This window comes from Acomys russatus, chromosome 14 (genome assembly GCF_903995435.1).
Source record: "Acomys russatus chromosome 14, mAcoRus1.1, whole genome shotgun sequence".
Lineage (NCBI taxonomy): Eukaryota > Metazoa > Chordata > Mammalia > Rodentia > Muridae > Acomys > Acomys russatus.
The window spans coordinates 31,124,276-31,146,358 of NC_067150.1; the positions used below are offsets into that span (position 1 = coordinate 31,124,276).

Here is a 22,083-nt window from a genome sequence, read left to right on the forward strand (position 1 = left end):
AAATGCTAAGTGTGATAAAGGGAAAGCTGTTAGAATAAGGAGCAGCACTTTAACATGAGAAGAAGAGTTCAGAGATATGTCTGAGTGACATAAGAAAATAACTGTGTGCATACTTCTCTTAGAATCAAAGCCTGGTGTTCACCTCCAGGAGAAGAATAAATAACTATGTTGAGGAAGCAGCAGGATTTCATTCTTCATCTTAGACATCATCATCTGATTTACATTCTCAAAAATCCTACCAACAAATTTCTTATCTTTCTATTCCCATTGCATATATTTTATTAAAATCAAACATATATGGAGATAATGAAGGACTTCCCCCTTTATAGTGTTGCTTTTTGACTCATAGAATGGCTTCACATCGATGTGAATCTCAGGATCCTCAATTTCATCTTTTCTCCCCATTTGTTCTACCCTAATATATGGTTGTTTTATCAGAAGAATATACTAAATATGCATGCAGGGAACATTTAGAGTTACTAGACATCAAGTATCAAAAATGCCTTTCTGCATAGTCAAAGCTCAGAGTTTTCGACACATAGGATTTTTCTTAAGGCATTTGTCTTGCTTTCTCTGTACTTGGCAGAGAATAAAACAATAAAGAAGAGGTGAGACAGAAAAAAGTACATCCTGGCCAACACAAGTCACTCTTTTCTGTTGTCAATGCACCATGAAAATGGTACTATAAGATTCCATGCTTTATGAGGGCCATGATATCCTTCACATAGGTTTAGATCATAGATTCCAATATGAAATAGACACTGATTTCATGGGAAGGAGTTATTGATTTCATGTGTGTTGTTTCTAGACATTTTTTGCATAGCGTAACTGAATTTGTTCTTTTGTGGTTAACTAGCAAGCCTGAGTTACAAATACTTCTTTTCATATTCTTCTTTGTAACATATATTATAACTTCATTGAAGAATTTAGCATTGATTATACTAATTGTGTTAAATTTCCTCTTTAATTTGTCCTTCATTGACCTTAGTTATTCCTTTGTGATCACAGCCAACATGCTGATAAATATTTTCTTTTTAATATAATAATTGCTCCAATGGCGAATCCCTTAGTCTTCAGCTTGAGAAGCAAAGACATTAAAGCTTTATTAAGTAGAACTCTGGACAGGCGAGGTTTTTGAGTAGACACTAATTCTCCTTGTGCTTATTGTTAGACCGCAGAATGATCCTTTGGCTAGTATGGGTTTGCTTGGACTTCTTTAGCCATATTTATTCTAGGTTTGCACATTTGTTTTATAGTATAGTTTTTTTTTTTTTTTTTTTTTTTTTTTTTTTTTACCATATGCATTGTTTTACCTCCAGTGATTTTTTAACACATTTTTACTGAAAAATAAAACACTACATATTACATCAGTGATGTTTTACCTTTTCAATTCTTATTGTGTGTATACAATAACTGATTCATAAATATGTATATTACATAATTGTATACGTATGTGTGTATCATTATAATTCATATTGTATAATATAAAGAAATATTTCTTCATTGATTACAGTATTAATAGGTCGCCAATAGGTCTTTGTGGAGGAACAGTCACGCCCATCACCTGAGTGTTATGCAGTTCTGGCATTCTATGTTCGGTTGTGTGCTTACCTTCTCAACAAAATTATTTAAGTGTTAAGTGCCATTGTTAAACACACACAAACAGCTCTGCATCAGTCATTGGACACAATATACATTGCACCTTTAAAAAATATGCACTGCACATTCTTTTCTCAGATTTTTGATATTTACTCTCTAAATATAAATAAGCTCAGTTGTATTTTTTAAACATATTTCTAAAATAAATAACATACTGAAATTCAGCTACATTAATGATGTACATAATGAGAAACTGACGGTCATGGGAAAATTCCTTAGTCTTTTACACCTACCATCATTTTCTCTCTGTCTACTTTATATTATTAGTGTTATTTTATTAAAGAAAAGTACAGTAGCATTGTTAATTTTTGTTTTTTCTCTCCTTGGTTCTTTATGATGTATAAATTAAGCTCAGGTATGTTGTAGCTTCATTATTCATTAAAATACACTGTTGCTTTTTTCTTTTTTAAAAAAAGATGTGTTTTGCTGTGCCTATATATTTGGGAGATAGTTGCATGAAGTTTTTTTTAAAATAAAAAACAGAAAAAATATCTGGACTCTTTAAAAAAAGATTTCCAGTTAAGGGAACATGTCAAGAGATACAACATGAAGCTTATTAGTACATATTTCAAACATGTCCTCCCCAAACCAGTAATCTCTAGGGTATTTATAATCCAATATTTTACTGCATTTTAAAAGTCATTCAATTTAGTATTGTATCAAACAATGATACATTAGTATGCACAAAGCCCTTTTATACATCCAAGAACACATATACTCAGAGATGATATTTCACTGTTTACCATAGACAGGACATCTTCCAGTAGAAGACATATTTCTACAATTCTTATCTTACAAAGCAAAACCTGAGGCACAAAGAAGTTCAGTAAACTCTCCAAACTATCATAATAAGGGAGTGCATGAGAGAGCATCAAATACAGACCCATTACAGTCCTCATTCTGTTCTATAACAGGGTTAGAAACTGTGTACCCAATCATTAATGTATTGATTAAGCAGAGTAAGAAGGAATTTCAAGCAGGAACTTATAGAAAGTGCAAAAATCTTAGAAATTATACAATGAATTACACTAATTTGAGAGATGAAAAAATTAGTTTGGTTGTAGACTACTTGCTTAGCATGTATAACACACCTACGTTTTCTCTGAGAAGACCAAATACTTTTTTTTGAATGAATGATATGACATGAGAGATAATACATGAATTATGTTACTATAGTCATTGATATATTTTGCATCAAATAGTTAGAGTCTTTTATATACTATTACCAATAGAGACCTGTGAACAATGAGAGAAAGAATAAAAGCTATAGCTATCCCAGAAGAGATCGAAGTGATTAGCAGGTGAGAGTTCAGAATTGGCTCAAGCACAGAATATGTAAAATCCCCGTAGAGAAGTGTGTGCACAACTCAATTCCCCAAGATATGAGTTATGCATCATGGTAGAGTATGAAAGTGATATCGCCTCCATCCCTTTGTAATTCTGCTTTCCGTTCCTCTTAAGATGCTGAGTAAGTGTTTACTTTGCACACAGCAATGTGTATTATGTTACTAAACTCATTTGAAGTGTCTGGTGTCTCTGTGGTTAGAGTGATAACAGACTAGATGCTTATTCTTTCTGATGTTTTTTTAGTGGATTAAGGATTACTATTTTAAAGTATGTGTAAGTTTGTAGAATTAGAGCATTTGTTGTGCTGCAAGCTCCTAAAATAAAACATACCAATACTGCAGATCCAAAAACTGTTCACCAAGGACCACAACAGTAAATAAAAAAGATAAGGAGTAGATAAGCTTTAAAAATAGTCATATTATTTTCTTGATCTTTAAAACAATTTGATTGACATGAATTATAAGGTAATTTATATATATATGAAACATATATGTATATATAATTGTTTGCATTTCAATGTGAAATAATTTTTCAATGAAGATAATTGGCATATATTCCCTTCAACACTGGGAAGCTTTGGTGTATGCACATGTAATAAGATCCATATTTTATGCTGTATCATCTTCGGAAGTTGTATATACACTGTGGCATAGCTAATTTTCATTAACATGTTGAACAGTCTAGAAATTAAACATGTTATATAATTTAACTTTATTTCATTTTGATCAAATCAAATAAGTTTTGTTTCTTGCATTCCAGCAGAAAGCACCATACTCTCTGTTTGTGTGAACATAACTGAGATTTCACATAGAGTGAATTTCATGTAACATGTCCCTAAATGTGTTTCATTGTAGTGACTTCAAACTTGTACAGTCCAAGAACCAGAGTTGTGCCATCTCCTTCTCATTTTGTAAAGTCCTAAGATTCGAGAGAAATTTCCAGATGGATGACCAAGACAAGAAGGCTGAGTCTTTTTCAGAGTCAGTAGACGTCTGTGTTGTGATGCTTAAATTACTAAGTTCACTTGGCGTGTATAATACTCACATCATAGAACCTAATGTTACTATAGCAGAATTCACACCATTCCTAGATTCTTGTTCTTTTTTTTTTTTTTTTAATTAGAAAGTGTTCATGGTTTTAACTCACTCAGATTTCAGTCCGAATTAATTGTAAAACCCAGTAATGAGAGCTTCTGTTTGTCTCATGGAGGAGGTACAAGAAATAGTGATATAAGGGCAGTGCTATCATACGTCTCCCTTTCCTCTTGGCTTCTATTGTAGTCACTATAGGATTTGAAAGCCCTGCTCTCAGTTCTTTAAAATGATGGTGGCAAGTCTTGCATGAGCCTCTAATCCCACCATGTATTTATGTTTCACATGGTGTCTTATAAAAGAATGGCTGCTGCAAATGGCTCTGTGGTAACTGAATTCATTCTCTTAGGGCTGATAGAGCAGCCTGACCTCCAAATGCCCCTATTCCTGCTTTTTTTAGTAATGTATATGATAACTACATTGGGGAATTTGGCTTTAATTATTCTCATTGTTCTGAATTCTCACCTTCACACCCCTATGTATTTTTTTCTTTTTAATTTATCCTTCGTAGATTTTTGCTACTCTTCTGTAATTACACCAAAAATGCTTATGAACTTTGTACTAAAGGAAAATGTTATCTCCTATGTGGGATGTATGACTCAGTTCTACTTATTTTGTTTCTGTGTCATTTCTGAGTGTTATGTCCTAACATCAATGGCTTATGATCGCTATGTGGCTGTCTGCAATCCACTCTTGTATAACATTACCATGTCTCCTAAGGTGTGTTCCTATCTTATGCTTGGCTCCTATTTCATGGCACTTTCTGGTGCTATGATCCACACTGGATGTGTCCTGAGACTGACATTCTGTGATGGAAACATAATCAACCACTATTTCTGTGATGTCCTCCCTTTGCTGGAACTCTCCTGCACCAGCACTTATGTCAATAAGATTGAGATTTTCATTGTAGCAGGAAAAGACATCATTGTGCCCACTGTCATCATCTTTATTTCTTATGGCTTCATCCTTACCAGCATATTTCAAATGAGGTCCACTGAGGGCCGGTCAAAAGCCTTCAGCACCTGCAGTTCTCACATAATTGCTGTCTCTCTGTTCTTTGGATCTGGTGCATTTATGTACCTCAAACCCAACTCAGCTGGACCCATGAATAACGGAAAAACATCCTCCATTATTTATACCACTGTAATTCCCATGATGAATCCATTAATTTATAGCTTAAGGAACAAAGATGTTAAAGTTGCCTGGAGAAAAACTCTGAGCAAGAAAATATTTTAATCAGAATCTGTATTTATTTAATTATTTTTTGCTTATTAGTTTAGCACAGAAAGTTTATATGATCTTTCATGTTACATTTTTTTTCTTACCATAGAGAGATAAATCAGAGGTCTCTTATTTGCAGCTTTTATTTTTATAATAGTTTTTTTTTTTTGTTCCCTTTCCCTAAGTAGAATGTCTTTAGTCATTCTTTTCTTTTAACAACAGGGCAGAGCTTATTTTACTCATTCCCTCATGTTATGGACATTTCCTAGGAAACAGTGAATGGCTCTTGCCATTGTTTAAAACAATACTAGGCTGCCTGAATTCCTTTGGGAGGACAGGTTTTATTTGTCAGTTGAATTAAAATATGAACATGTATCATATCTGTATTCTCGTCTTCTGTCCTGTACTTGGTGATGTCATTTTCAAAATCCCAATGTCTAATAGATGAGCATGCCTCTGCATTAAACCTGTTAAACTAAATACAACCCCTGATGTAGCACTAGATAATATGCATTAAGCATTCTTTTGTCAGCTGCCTGATACTTTCTGTTTAAAGATAATAATACGTTTTAGAGATCATCACTATATGTTTATTATATTAGGATGAATCTTAAGTTTGTCTGTGTTAATAATTTATGTAATACCACACAGTTCTTAGAATGTAGGTTCCAGGAAGATACATTATATTCTTCCTATCAATTCTTGCATCTATTCTGGCATCCTTTCTGTCTACATTATTTTATTAGTGTTATTTCCCTAAATTGGTGTATTTTACATTTTACATTTTCTACATGAAATATAAATCCAGTAGAGGGATATTGTTGCAGCAGCATTTCTTCAAGGAAACTTCTTAACGGTTCTGTCTATTGGGAAATGTCATGGCTGTTGTGCCAGTGTAGATGGGAGTAGAAAGTTCAGAAGATGACTTCATTTGCAAAAAGCATCTCAAATATTTTTTAGGTCTTGATGTTGAAGGATATGGTCTTAGGAACTTTACAAATGAGACACATGTAAAAGGAATACATAACAAATAAGATCTTAGTGTGGAGAATGATTAATGGAAATTCAACTGAAATTTCTTCTTAAATTTCTTTTTTATTAATTTATTCTTGTTACATCTCAATGTTTATCCCATTCCTTGTATCCTCCCATTCCTCCCTCCCCCCCCCCGCCATTTTCCCATTATTCCCCTCCCCTATGACTGTTCCTGAGGGGGGAATTTCCTCCCCCTGTATATTCTCATAGGGTATCAAGTCTCTTCTTGGCTACTTGCTGCCCTTCCTCTGAGTGCCACCAGGTCTCCCCCTCCAGGGGACATAGTCAACTGTGAGGCACAAGAGTACGTGAGAAAGTCATATCACACTCTCCACTCAACTGTGGAGAATATTCTGACCATTGGCTAGATCTGGGAAGGGGTTTAAAGTTTACCTCCTGTATTGTCCTTGGCTGGTGCCTTAGTTTGAGCGGGACCCCTGGGCCCAAATCTGCCTATCATATTGTTCTACTTGTAGATTTCTAGGACCCTCTGTATCCTTTTATTTTGCTATTCTCCCATGTGTCTCTCATTTAGAGTCCCAATAGGATGCCCTCCCCTCTGTCCCAGTTTCCTGGAAAGTGAAGGCTTTCGTGGGACATGCCCCTTGGGCTAGTATGCAGATATAAGTGAGTCTATACCATTTGAGTCTTTCTGCTTCTGGGTTAACTCACTCATTATGATCATTTCTAGCTCAATCCATTTATCCACAAATTTCAGGAATTCCCTGTTTTTAATAGCTGAATAGTATTCCATAGTGTATATGTACCACAGTTTCTTTATCCACTCTTCTACTGAGGGACACTTAGGCTGTTTCCATGTTCTGGCTATTATGAATAAGGCTGCAAAAATTCAAGCGACACCACATGTTGGCGAGCATGTGGGGAGAGAGGAACACTCCTTCATTGCTGGTGGGAATGCAAACTAGTACAGCCACTTTGGAAATCTATCTGGTGCTATCTCAGAAAAATGGGAATAGGGCTTCCTCAAGACCCAGCTATTCCACTCCTTGGAATATACCCAGAGGATGCTCCAGCACACAACAAGAAAATTTGCTCAACCATGTTCATAGCAGCCTTCTTAAATTTCTTGCTCTGCAGAAGTTTATCGCTATTCTCTGTTCATAAGGCTTTTCTAGGTCTTATCGTCATGATGAATGCTCACAATAAGCATTTCGAAAAGTAGCAAACAAAATACTGTGGTGCCATTTGTGAGGAACAAAGAAGAAAGAACAGCTTAAGGGTTTTTGAAAGTGAGTTATAATTGCAACTGCATTAAGCAGAAGGAATCTGTGAAGAAAAAAAAATGGAACAATGGAAGTTCTTAACCTTTTTTTTTGTGGCAGGCTTTAACCTGACTGTTGTGGGTAACTCATGTCTCACAGCATCTAGCAGGGTAAGCCTGACTAACAGCCCCAGTTTGGGGAGGTGTTAGGTCTGTGCATGGAGCATAATTTTGATGGTTATGTACTGTGACACGGCAGACGGCCCCTGAAACACTCATGCTTGTAACCACCCGCAAAACAGCTCACACCCATAATCACGGAAGCCTCTTCTTACAGTGGTTGGTGGTGAAAGCGTAGATTTATGATTGCACAAGATGCAAAACACAGGGAGTGATTGTTAGCCCAACCCTAAATATCACCCCACCACCACCACCACAACAAAGTGTAAGAAACATTGTGGAAGAGAAGGCAGAAACAATGTACATGTCAGAAGGTAAGGTGTAGGGCTATGAAATGGCCTTCTCAATACATGTGTAAGCCCACTCATCATCTGCAATGGGCATACACAAGGCCAGTCAGTCAAAGGGCATGAGAATTTATAAAGCCCTAATTTTACTCTCAATTATTGGCTACTGATAGATGTTGGGACAAGAGAAATTTATGCCTTTAATTGTATTCATACTGTTGATCCCGGCAGGCTTTGATGACTAGCTCTAACCTGGTAATCACACTGATGTTCTTGGTTAATTTCTGTGGGTGACCACAAGAGGTGAGTAGACATAAATATGTGAAGATTAGATTTGTGGAGATGGGGACGGTAGGAGGGTGATAAGAATGTTGGGGGTAAAAGTGGTCAGATTGAAAGGCAGGCATGTGCTAAGTTATAGAAAATAGAGGATAGGATTCATTAGATGTAATGTTGGCTTATGCTATTTCATATGAAACGAAGTTTATTTCCAGAAAGTAGAATGCCTTAACAGAACTAAATTACCCCTGTCTTCTTGTTTCCTTGTGTAATTCCCATGTGAAATATAAAACAATAAATTCCTTCTTGATGTGAGAACAACAAGTATTTGAAAAGGGTTGTTAAGTAGGCTAAACTGTGGTGATATGGTCTAAGCAAAGAACAGTAGTTTTTCTCCACCTTGGAGAAAGTAAGCCAAAAAAAAAAAAAAAAAAAAAAAAAGACTGATCTGATTGATTCCTCATCTGATACTTCTTTAAAGTTAAAATACTTCCCAAGATAATTATAATAACATTTACATTTTTCATCCAGTATTGATTAAATGTTTAGGTTTTGAAAAATTGAAATTAGGTGTTTGCAGTCTCTGTTGCTTAGTTTTAGATACAGACTTTAGTTTAAGTCTTGTTTTACTGTTCAACATAATCACTTCTTTCCTATTCAATGGCATTACCACCAACATGCTTGGCTTAATTCAATGATTTATACATGTATAAAATATCTGAACTACAATAATGATACTTTTTTCTATTTGTAGTCTACAAAAGATGTAGAAAAACCATTTTCTGTATGGAATAAAAATATTTCAATAGCAAAATAATGTCTGTGTTGTTGGGAGCCTTTGTAGACATTGCAGGTGGATTTAGATTACTATATGTGTATCATGTGGCAGCCCTCACAATAGTCTCTTTCATTTTCAGAACTGGCAACTTCTGTAATGATACCAATATTTTAAAATTGTTTGTAAAATTAATTTAGAAGTATAAATGCAGTTTACAAATCTTGAGGTGGAGAATACATTAGAAGAACACAAGCTTAAATAATTCAGTAGCCAATCTTATTTAATGTATTAGATTCTTTGTTTTTACAGGTACTTCATAGCCTTAGTTTTTAAATCTGATTGTATATTTGTGATTGGTTATGTGAACAGCAGTATATAAAATGTGAAAGAAAATGTAATTGTTGAAGCTCTCCCAACTGTGTGTTAGACCTGGAAACGATGGAATTAATCTAAGGTATATAAGGAAATGGATATTTTTACTTTATGGGAAAGCTTTGATTAGGTCTATAATGAAAAATGATCAAGCTGTGGATTTGATTAATTTACTTTTCTTTGAGAAAGTTGCTATTGCTGCTCATAACCAGGGCTGCATAGGCTCTTTGTGCACCCTGCTATACAACTAGCAAAGTAGACACAGTCACGAGTTTTGTGTTTTACATTTCCTCAACCTCTAATCAGTGTTGAACCCATTTCTCAAATCCTCTTTACCAGAATTTTTATGCAACACTACAAACACAAGACATATACACATACAACTTCAACTATGATTTTATGTAGTGGTTTTATAACATTAATTGTGTGTTCTGTGGTCTGCTTTTTCCAACTCAAGCATATTCAGAGAGCTATATCTTCCTTTCATTACTGGAGTCTCTGGGCTTTGCGGAACTTATCTTCTGGTTATAGCATAAGATATATTAATTTATTTACTCATTTCAGTACTTAAACACACATACATGAACAATATAGACAAAACCATATAATATTTCATTATTTTGTAACAGTTATAGGTTATCAATTTCTAGCAAAATCAAATATTTTAGTAACATATGTAAATATTATGAAAGATGAAAATTTTTACAATGAAATAAAGTAGAGCTACAACAAACACAAGACAAATTCCAAGATCTTTTATTTAAATCGCTCTGAAGATTGTGATGATGAAATAAAGTCAAATATGATGATATGAAATGGTATTAGTAATTGACACATACAGTTTTATCCCCACCATTGTGATCTCTCTGTTAAGTAAGGTAAGCACTATATGAAGTATTTCATCTACTTTGCTTTGCATAGAAAATATGGAGCTTTGATCATTCAAATTTTTATCTTCCCAAGAGAATTTCATTGAATAATTATGTTAAACAGCAGTGTGGAGATCTACAGCCTTGTCCTGAAAACTTGAGTGAAGTTGAATTTAAACATAATTGACTAATTTTTCAGGCAGAGGAAACCTCAAGATCGGAGAGCATCAGGCAATGCCATGGCTGGTGTGGTACCTGAGGGAGAATGGACTATATTTTCACAAAAGAAATTTGTTCCTTGGCTCCTAGGATCACTCAAGGGTTTGTGGCTTACTATGTGGAAAGGTTTCAGGCACTCTGGTTTCCTGTTCAATTCTATTATAAATTCTCCTTCACTTCTTGTTGTCCCCACAGTTACTGACCAGCATCTGCCAGTTCCACTTTCTCAGGTGGGTCATTAGTATAATCAGGCCTTTTAATTCATCCCAACTCAGTATAGATTGCTAAAGGACAAGTTTCTTGAAGTACTAATATCTATGCTGCTGTTATCTCAGTCGATGAGTTATCATCCTCTTGTATTCATAAACATGGCATCAATTATCTGCACATTGCACCATATTTTTTTTCTTCTTCTATTTTAAAGTTCAGATCTGTTACCACAGTTTTCTCACTATTCTACCTTAATTTTTAATCCCTTTTTATTTCAAGTTGTTAGATTTCTGGAAAGGATTGTTAGCACAAATATTTTTTAAACGTTTGTGTGTGTTCATGTCTCTTTAGGCATATGTGCCTCACCTACATGTAGCCCAAAAAGGGATGTTACACCTCCTGTAAGTAGAATTACAAACAGTTGTGAACCATCTGATGGAGATCCCAGAAACCACATCTGGGTCATCTGCAAGAGTAAAATGTGCTCTTAATTACCAAGCCATTTCCAGAGCCCCAAGATCTTATCTGTAAACACTTTTCTTTGCATTCTACCACATAAAGGAAAACCAAGCAATATCTATCATGACATTCACCCTTTTACTCCCCTTTCTGCCGAACCAGAAGCCTACGCAGACCATAGACTCCTAATGTGTTGTTTCCCTGTCCCTTTGTTAATGCCCTCTTATGCAGATAAAATCTTTCTCGACAGAGCTGGGAAGATTCTGTTGCACTTCTTATCATCCATACTTACACTACTGCTGCCATGGTTTCCTTATTATCATGTCCCAGAGATAATAGTTTTAGTGACTGTGGAACATTATCTAGTACAACTGCCATTTAGGGAATACATTTGTATTCATACAATAGATTTTATTGCTTATGAGTTGTGAAACTTCGTACATCGTAGAAGACACCAGTATAGGATCACATTGAAGATGCTTCACATTCATACAGCTCAATATTGGTTGATTACTGAGAGCAAGAGATGTGCAGATGCCTCTACAACAAGGAGACACATCAACCTAAGACAAAGACAATAGTAAATATATCAGAATGCCTGCGACTATACCTTCCCCAGGCAGATCTGGCTCAAGTGTATGTCCTACCACTCATCACAAGGGCCATACACTGGCTCCTCTCCAGTTCCTCTTTGATCTTGTCAGTGTCCTCATTAGGGTGTCTAATGTAGTAACAGTGATCAAAAGCAATGTTATTTTATTTACACTTTCAGTAACAGTCCATCACTGGATAGAAACTCAAGCATGGCAGGAACCTGGAGGCAAGAGCTGGTGAACAGGCCATAGAATAGGGTCTTTTTTTTTTTTTTGTCTTTTTTTTATTAATTCATTCATATTACATCTCAATTGTTATCCCATCCCTTGTATCTTCCCATTCCTCCCACTTACCCCCTTACTCCCATCCCCTATGACTGTGACTGGGGGAGACCCCCTCCCCCTGTATATGCTCATAGGGTATCAAATCTCTTCTTGGTAGCCTGTTATCCTTGCTCTGAGTGCCACCAGGCCTTTCCCTCCAGGGGGTCAAATACGGGGCATCTGAGTTCGTGTGAAAGTTCTTGATAATTTCTACCTTTCTTTTTGGCCAGGCAAGGCAATTCCAGAAAGGAGGGCATATGGCAGGGAATATAATATAATGTGGTAGTTACTTCTGTCCCTATTAAGCTTTTATTCTTCCTGTGGGTATTCCCTAATCACCTCAACATGGCATGAGGCATTTTATCATCTGCCTGCATGACATGAGACATATGGCTCAACCATCCATGTATATGAGATCATGAATTTTCTGAATGAGCCTGCCAAAGAACAAGCTCTCAACTGTCTAAGGTCAGACTTGCTTCTCTATTTCTGCCTTTTTGTTTCTCCTTTGAGTGCCAACAGAAGAAATTCAAAACAAAACAGGTTTAAAGTCAACTTAAAGTTATTTTAATGTAAAATAATATTTAACATCATTGTACAGGATAGTTTTATGTCAATTTGACCAAACTCAACTCATCTGAGAGGAGGAAAGCTCAGTCTTATTTGGAGAGAAAACAAGGTTAACTCAGAGATGCCTCTCTTTTCCTTTATCTTACATTCTTAGGTTTGGAGATAGGCATTGAAAAGAAAGAAGGGGGAATGTAGAAATATATATGGAAGATAGGACAAAAAGTAGAATGGTGAATCTACTCCTCAGATTAATACCCCAGTTGTCACTCAGAAGGTTATTTTTAATTCATTGGTATAGAATTTTGTATATCGATGCAAAATAAGTTTAATTTTAGATACAGTAGTATGAAATTCAAATGGAAGATTACTCACACTATATATATATATATATATTTCAACTCTAATATATATATACATATATATATATATATATTTCAATTCTAATATGAGGTATTGTACCCATATAAATTAATTATAATACAAGGTTTACTTCCAATACTTTGAAAGTGCTATTGCCAGCTGTTTAGGATAAATAAGTTATGCAAGTTAATTGTTAGTTGATCAAATCATGGTCATATCAATTACTAGTCTACTTTTATCATAAGTATATAAATCTTAGGTGTAGCGGATAGATATGATTCTATAGAAAGATAAGGTCTTCAAAAACCTCAGAGAGATGCAGTATATGGCATTTAAAAATGCGTTTATTATTTTAAAGATTCACTGAAAATAAGACAGGTTAATTCCTGGCAACACTCAACCTACCTCAAAGAGGATGATGAGCATCAAAGAACCTCTTTATGGAGATGTGGCAAACAAGCTACTGGGAAACATGTCCTCATTTCTACCACAGACAGAATTCTGCCTTAAAAGGGGATGCAGGCAGAGTTGGCAGACAAACTTTGCCAAGACAGTTTAGGCAAGTCTTCAGTAGTTCCTGCCTCACAAGTATGTCTGTCAGATATATTATGCCAGAAGGCTGAAGAAGATGCTCCAACATAATAGAGAGTTTTAGGTGACTATTCAGGTAACAAACTGTCTCTGTCCTCTTCTCATTTGGAAAGCTACTAACCTGCACTCCCAGCATACTCAGCTAATCAAGCTTATTCCTTCTCATAGGGTTGAAGACCAGGGAGCTTAATTTTACAATGAAACTTAGTTATTTAGGAGTTAAGATGTGATGGAGATTGATTCCATTCAGAATTCTAGATGCACCAAGATAGAAAAGATGTTTTCTTCAAGGCTGCCAAATACAAATAGCCAAAACACCAAGAATGTAACACTTATATAATTCCTGACTACGTCATGGTTTTTCTTGCTATAGGTAGTTTATTGTATATACGTATAATAATATAAATGTATACATAAAAAATAAAAAATGTTTAATTTTAAAAAAGAATGCTTCCATAAGATTGGGCTTTTGGCAAACCTATAGCATGTTCCTGTCCTGACTTTCTTTGTTGATAAACAATGATGTGACCCTTTCCTCCCAAGTTGACTTGGTCATTGTGTTTCACCCCAATGAATCCTAACCAGGAAATTAGGTATATACTTATACGTGTACATGTACATATACATATACATTATATACATAAACTCATACGGTGTTTACATATGTGTATATGTACATATATATATACTAATTATCAAAATTAAATTATTGAGTAGAATGGGTTAAACTTATGGTATACTTACATGGCAGGATAGTCTCAGGCCCAAGTAGTTCCCTTGGAGGGGTCACCATCCCACCAAAGTACCTTGCTCACTAGCCTCAGTAGAGGACAAGAATACATGGAAAATAAGACCTATCAGAAGTCTACTGTCTCTAGCTCCAGCTGCATAGGCCTGAAAAGCTCTGGCCATGTTGGCCAAACCAGGAAAACCAACCAACAAAGAAATAATAAAATCCTTATTCTTATCTACAGTTGAATGGAGTCCCTCATGTGCCACATCTCTGTTGTCCAGGAGAGATCGCAAGGTCTTCACACATGTTTTTAATGTCTCAAACAACAGAAAGGCAAATAACAGTCATTCTGCCTTCAATTTCTCTTGAACTGACTATACTGTAAAGGATGCTGTCAACAGGGAGCAGTATGCCTTAGTGTACCATCTTACTAGTCTGAGACTCGCACAGTAGTTCAATTGGTCATAACCTTTGCTTTGGCATCCAATTCCCCCTCTTAGCAAAAGCCAATGTGTCCACACTCTAACTACCCATGTTTCCTGATTAAAAGACACTGCCAGATTCTCTTGTCATCAAACTCACAGCTTTGGAAAGTTATTAAGAGTATCCAAGCAGTAACTCTGACCATTGGTTTTTTTTTTTTTTTTTCATCTGTGGAGTCAACAAATAATTCTGTTAAATGATAGTCTAAGCTTTCAGAATCTTCAGAAGGATATGCATGCTTGGAGGAGATTCTCTCCAACCTGGGAAGACCTGTGGTGCTTCGAGGATATAATCTAGTCTGTAGATAGAAATATCCAGGGCTAGTGCCTGTACTCTTGCCTTGAAGTCTACAGAGAATATTCAGGCATTGGAAGTGAAATTTGTGGATGTTTTCTAAGAAATTCCAAAAGCCAATTGTCTTTGTCACTATTCTATTGCTGTAAAGAGACACCATGACCAAGGCAACTCTTATAAAAGAAAGTGTTTAATTGGGAGCTTGCTTCAAAATTCAGAGGTTAGTCCACTATTGATATTGGCAGGTAGCATGGTATCAGACAGTATCTACGAGTTACATCTTGATCAGCAGTCCAGGAGAGAAAGAGGGAAGTACTGAGGCTGATGGAGGCTTTTGAAACCCCAAAGCCCACCCCCACTGGCACAGCTACTCCAATAAGATCACACCTCCTAATCCTTTTTTTTTTTTCCTGGTAATGACTCAATTATATTTTCTTTTTTTAAAATTTTATTTATTTATTTATTTTTGCATATAAGAACCATAATACAATCAGAGATCATGTTAACGTTACAGTCAAGCAATTTTGGTTAACTGCATTTGGCAACCTTGTAGAAAACATATTTCCTACTTTGGTGAATCTAAAATTCTGAAGAACATTCAATATCTATCATCTCTCATCACTGTCAACTCCAAACCTCTATCTATACCTAAAAACATTTTAACCCCTAAACAACTTAGGTTAATTGTAAGACTAAACTATCAGGTCTTCAACACCATCAGAGACTTGAGAAGGAAAGAAAGTTAATAACTTGAGTGAATCAGAAGTGCAAGTTAGCAGCTTCCAGAGTGAGAAGGGAAAAAATAGAAAAAGAAAAAGACAGAGACAGTTTACTGCCAGAAGAGACACCCAAAACTCTTTATAACATTGGAGCATCATCTTCAGCCTTCTGGCCCAATATAGCTGACAGAAAAATTTGTGAGATGGGAATTATTGAAGACTTGCTTACCCTGTCTTGGCTGTCAACTTTGCCTGTATCCAAGCTTACCCATTTTAAGACAGAATTCTGTCTGTGGCAGAACAAAGAATGTTTTGCCCAGTGGTTGGTTTGCCACATTTGAAGCCATCTCCATAAGGAGGATCTTTGATGCTCATCATCTTCTCTAGGTGGGCTGGGTGTTGCCAGGCGTTAGCCTGTTTTGTTGTCAAGAATCTTTAAGATAGTAAAGGCTTCGTACATGCCATATTCTGTAGGTCCCTGGGGCTTTTAAGACTATCTATTTTACCTTATTTAATCCTTTTCCTTTTTAAAATTTTTTTTATTAATTTATTCTTGTTACATCTCAATGGTTATCCCATCCCTTGTATCCTCCCATTCTTCCCTCCCTCCCATTTTCCCCTTATTGCCCTCCCCTATGACTGTTCCTGAGGGGGATTTCCTCCCCCTGTATATGCTCATAGGGTATCAAGTCTCTTCTTGGTAACCTGCTGTCCTTCCTCTGAGTGCCACCAGGTCTCCCCCTCCAGGGGACATGGTCAACTGTGAGGCATCAGAGTACGTGAGAAAGTCATATCCCACTCTCCACTCAGCTGTGGAGAATGTTCTGACCATTGGCTAGATCTGGGTAGGGGTTTAAAGTTTACCGCCTGTATTGTCCTTGGCTGGTGCCTTAGTTTGAGCGGGACCCCTGGGCCCAAATCTGCCTATCATATTGTTCTACTTGTAGATTTCTAGGACCCTCTGTATCCTTCTACTTTGCTATTCTCCCATGCTTCTCTCATTTAGAGTCCCAATAGGATGCCCTCCCCTCTGTCCCAGTTTCCTGGTAAGTGAAGGCTTTCGTGGGACATGCCCCTTGGGCTAATATGCAGATATAAGTGAGTCTATACCATTTGAGTCTTTCTGCTTCTGGGTTAACTCACTCATTATGATCATTTCTAGCTCAATCCATTTATCCACAAATTTCAGGAATTCCTTGTTTTTAATAGCTGAATCCTTTTCAAATGTATCCATTTCTGGTGACTAAGCATTCAAACATTTGAGCCTATGGGAGCTATTCTTTTTTAAATAATCAGACCAATAATTTTTAAAGCTCATTTTATTTGGTTATCTTGCTTTACAAATTAGGACTCTGAATATTTAATCATTTTAAGTAGAATGATATCAAGAAACATGCTTACTGCTGTCAGTATGTGCTGACCTAGAGAGTTGTCTATCTGCAGAAGGAGTAAAGAGTCGGCTTTGCCCTCCTTTATTAATTCAGTCTGCTGCATGTAAATTATGTATTAGAGATTTGACATTTCTCTGACTTTATATTTTTTCCCTTTGTTGGTTATATGGAGTGCAGAGATTAGTAACAGGCCTGTTAATGTGGTTAATTTAAGAAAAATCTGGTTGTTCAATGTTGTTTTATAAAATGCGTCCTTTACTTTTAAGAAAGCAATGACTGATTCGGGTAGCAACTTAGGATGTTCTAGAGTATTCTGGAGAAATGCATGTAGGGGAGGAAGCAAGGCAGCCACTGTCTTAGGGAGTATACTTCTGACATTGAAAATTAAAAACCATTTGTTTTAGGGAAACAAATCTTTGAAATAAAGTGGCTCTTCATCAGGCCTAATGATACAAAATATATTTGCTATTCAATTTTAGAATGTAAGTATAACCACTTAATGTTAATAAAATATGTATTAAGTCACATTTTCAAATACTAGATATGTTCATTTAAGGTAATAGACCCAATTATTAAAATTTTTAGATCAACTTGTTTCTAACCAAAATTTTTACTTTTTTATGCAAAAAATATACATGTTTCATCATACTTGAAAGCAAGGACTATCACTTAGACACTTTCTGTTCAGACTCATTCCTTAGATAATGACTTTAACTGACTTTTTAATTTTTTTTTTTTTACAAAGGTTCTAGTTTCTTGCTCCTTATGCAGGAGGACTATGAAAAGAAATAGGTAAACACAGCTACCTTATCCTTCAACAGAGCTATGTTACCTGATCCAGCAACTGCACAATTGTTTTAACATTATATTAGCTTTACACTTATATTATAACCATGTTAATCTTGATGTGAAAGTTTTCCTCATGTTACTTTCTCTTATAATGTGCCCCCACAAAGCTGTACCAGCATTGCTTATAGATTTATGTTCTGTATCTTTTCCACCTGGTAAGTTTTATCATGACTCCTTGGATGGACCGCTTCTGAGGTTCTCTAACTGCTACTCCCCTTATCAACCTTTTGTCAGACACAAAGCACTTACAAGAGAAACGGTATGTGACACCACATAGCCGGAAGGAAAACTCCAATGAAGTAACATGAAAAAGTAGCCATAGATCCATGGACCATTATCAATTGCCCTTAGTGAATAAAATATAATGGAATAACGGAAGACTGAGGTTCACGATTGCTCAAGATTGGACAACGTATAATCCCCAGAGAGAAGGCCAGGCCAGGTTAAACTATTGAATCCCTAGGTAACTAAAGAAACGCAGTTGCCCAGTATATAAATTCAATTGCTTCATTTTCTGTCTGCCTGTATCTAGCATCTCTTCTCTGTGAAGGAAAAAAAAAAACTGTATCTATCTTTCTCATATGAAAATTAGGTAAGGATTTTAAACCCATGTGGATTTGGAGTAGGGGGTGCTTATCAAGTGGCAACTGTGGTAATAAGAATCATGATTTGTATTTTCTATCATTTCTTATTATCTGTTATGACCAGTAGTTCAAAAGTATCTGGGGTTAGGTAAGGTTATTTTTATTCTGCCGCACTTGATAATTTAAAAACTTGAAGCCGTAAATCCCAATGTGACAATCAGAATGAATTGCAGTGTAGGGAAACAGCAAAGATTTCTCTCATGAAAAGGTAAGTTTTCAACGAACAATTTTAATTAGTAATGTATACTAAATATTGTGTTTTTATTTAACAACATTATTGGTATAACACTGACCTTTAAATAGTACACATGACAATTAGAACTTTATGTTTTGACTAAAATATTTATTGTGAAGTGACTCAACAATGAAGCTAATTCAGATATGTTTCCCCTTATATAAGAAGTTTGTATGTACTTTTTTTGCATATGTTCAGTGTGAAGGTATTTTAAAATAAGTCCTATTAGGTAATCCCAAGTATAAAATATCACATGTTAACCATAGTCGACATGCTGAACTTTAGATTTCAATTATATTGAATAATTGAAAAAATTGCAACTTTTGTTTGCATCAATTGTTTTTTTTTTTTTTTTTTTACTGATACTAAAAACCAACCTGCTACTCTCTGCTTATGTGAACATAACTGCAGTTCAGTATAGATCATGAGGTGTTCCTACTCAGTGGCTTGCTTTTTATATTTGCATAACTGACCCCCCCCCCTGAAATGATGTACTGTTTTAGGATACACAATTTACTTTCCATCTTTTGCAGCCCTAAAATTCCGTGCCTTTCCTATAAGGATCTTGAAGGTGAGCAGACAACACTCTAACTCTGGACAGATGCTTGCAAGGTCTTTATTAGTAACTTTCCACTCCATAAACATTTCCCACAATCTTTCACATTCATGAGTTTCTTTACATCCCAGGTAGTACCTTAGCTTTTCTTAAAATCAGTGTTCATGCTTCCTACTCTAATGACTCCAATCTGGAACTTCATCACCAGTTCCTATTGTTTATAGTTGTACTGGGGAAGAAGGGAAGTCATGAGATAAGTGAATGCTATATGAGCTTTTCCAAGGGAGATGTGAACAAATGCAACTCAGCTAAGATAGGGCATTACAACTGGATTAAAGCAACGATTCCACCAAAGTCTATTTTGAAGAACCAATGACTTTATTGTATTTACAGCAGCATGGATGAGTTGTACCTAACTGGAGTGTGGATGACCCCAACACATCTACATCAGTAAAAAAAATTTTATACCAGCATGGATACTTTCTGTACAGGTGCACAAGTGGACTTTCCCTTGGTTAATCTTCCATACTCTGCATAAGCATTACCTCAAAACAGTTAGACAGAATTACAGAGAATTCTGAGAATTTAGCACAGAGCAAATAGCCTGATCTCTCATGTGATGGTCCACTGAGCCTCTTTTCCTCTGAGGGAATATGAAGTGGCAGAAACTTGAGGATCTTTTGCAGATAATCGCAACTTCTCTTAACAAGATCGTAATGGCTAGTGTGATTTGAAGCCAGCACCCCACAAGTAGATAAGGGAACTCTACCCCGCCTATTCCACTCTATCCTTCTCCCCTGAATTTTCTAGCAGTTACATTAGAATATGGCACATGGTAACATTAGGATCATCTTTGATGGTGAAATTACTGAGAATATTTTGTTTTTAATTTTTCAGATTCTAATAAGGGGTATAAGATATCATATATTATGTATTGTGAAAGATTCCTGACTCTTTCTTTCCTCCTTCTGCTCCCCAGTTCCTTCCTTTCTTTCCACACAGGGTATCTTGTAGCCTACACTGGACTGAGACTTACTGTATGGCCTAGAATAACCTTGAAGGCCTGAGCTTCCTGTGTCTACCTCTCAAGTGCCGGAATAACAGGCAAGCACCACTGTACTTGCCAGCTGATTCTTTTATTTCATGCTGAGGACGTTCAAACACTGTCTGAGTATAACTCATATTTTGGGGAGACGATATTGCTGGCAAATCTATTCTGCATTCTTTTCTCTTTAAAAATTCTCTTTGAGAAAAATGGCTCTGACAAATGGCTCTATTGTGACTGAATTCATTCTCTTGGGTTTAACAGAAGAGCCCAGACTCCAAATGCCTCTTTTCTTACTCTTTCTATTAATGTATATGATCACAGTGTTGGGTAATTTGACTTTGATAATTTTAATTGTGTTAAATGCTCACCTACACACACCCATGTATTACTTCCTCTTTAACTTATCTTTTGTAGACCTCTGCTATTCTTCTGTGATTTCACCAAAGATGCTGATGAATTTTGTACTAAAGAAGAATCTTATCTCTTATATGGGATGTATGTCCCAACTCTACTTCTTTTGTTTTTTTATTATTTCTGAATGTTATGTGCTGGTGTCAATGGCCTATGATCGCTATGTAGCTATCTGCAATCCACTTTTGTATAGTAGTGCCATGTCCCCAAAGGTGTGTTCTTATCTCATGCTTGGTTCATATCTGATGGGATTTTCTGATGCTATGATACACACTGGTTGCATGCTTAGGCTGACCTTCTGTGACAGAAACACAATCAACCACTATTTCTGTGATGTCCTTCCTTTGCTGCAGCTCTCCTGTACCAGCACTTATGTCAATGAGACAGAAATTTTCATCGTAGGAGGGAAAGACATTATTCTGCCCAGTGTCATCATTTTTATATCTTATGGCTTCATCCTCTCCAGTATCCTTAAAATAAGATCCACTGTGGGCAGATCCAAGGCCTTCAGCACCTGCAGTTCCCATATAGTTGCTGTCTCGCTGTTCTTTGGCTCATGTGGATTTATGTACCTGAAACCTTCCTCTGCTATATCAATTGATCAAGGAAAAGTCTCTTCTATATTTTATACCATTGTGGTTCCCATGTTAAACCCCTTAATCTATAGCTTGAGAAACAATGATGTTAAAGTTTCCCTGAGAAAGATACTGAATAGGAGGAAGCCTTTAATATAATTATAACATAGACATTTTCTGTGTTTAATATATATTATAATCACACCTTTTGTATAATATTTATAAATATTTCCTGTCATTGTTCCTTTTACATTTCGTCTGTTTAAGAATTGTGGTAAGTGAGCATTTTTTTTCTTATTGTCATTCTATATATTTTCATACAAAACTTGAATGGATCTGATATTGATTAAGGTAACAGTAGGTTGCCAGCATTTCATTGATGATACTTTTATTTTCACTTGAAAGAAATTATAGGGCAGAAAGTCTGTCTATACCTTTCTCTATCTTTCCTTAGCTAGGGAAGAATATGTTGATTTTAA

At 35.9% G+C, this 22,083-nt stretch overlaps 2 protein-coding genes across 2 annotated transcripts; both read left to right on the forward strand.

The window, feature by feature from the left end:
* Positions 1–4,382: 4,382 nt before the first annotated feature.
* On the forward strand, positions 4,383–5,333 carry LOC127198303 (olfactory receptor 8B8-like). Its single transcript, XM_051156201.1, has one exon. It carries the CDS (start codon positions 4,383–4,385, stop codon positions 5,331–5,333), a length of 951 nt encoding a protein of 316 aa, XP_051012158.1.
* A 15,485-nt stretch (positions 5,334–20,818) lies between these two features.
* LOC127198323 (olfactory receptor 8B3-like) lies at positions 20,819–21,763 on the forward strand. Its single transcript, XM_051156219.1, has one exon. The coding sequence runs from the start codon at positions 20,825–20,827 to the stop codon at positions 21,761–21,763; it is 939 nt and encodes a 312-aa protein (XP_051012176.1). The 5' UTR covers positions 20,819–20,824.
* Positions 21,764–22,083: the final 320 nt, after the last annotated feature.

Coding starts and splice junctions, on each gene's coding strand:
- LOC127198323 (XM_051156219.1), top strand. CDS start 20,825: ATGGCTCTGACAAATGGCTCTATTGTGACTGAATTCATTCTCTTGGGT.
- LOC127198303 (XM_051156201.1), top strand. CDS start 4,383: ATGGTGTCTTATAAAAGAATGGCTGCTGCAAATGGCTCTGTGGTAACT.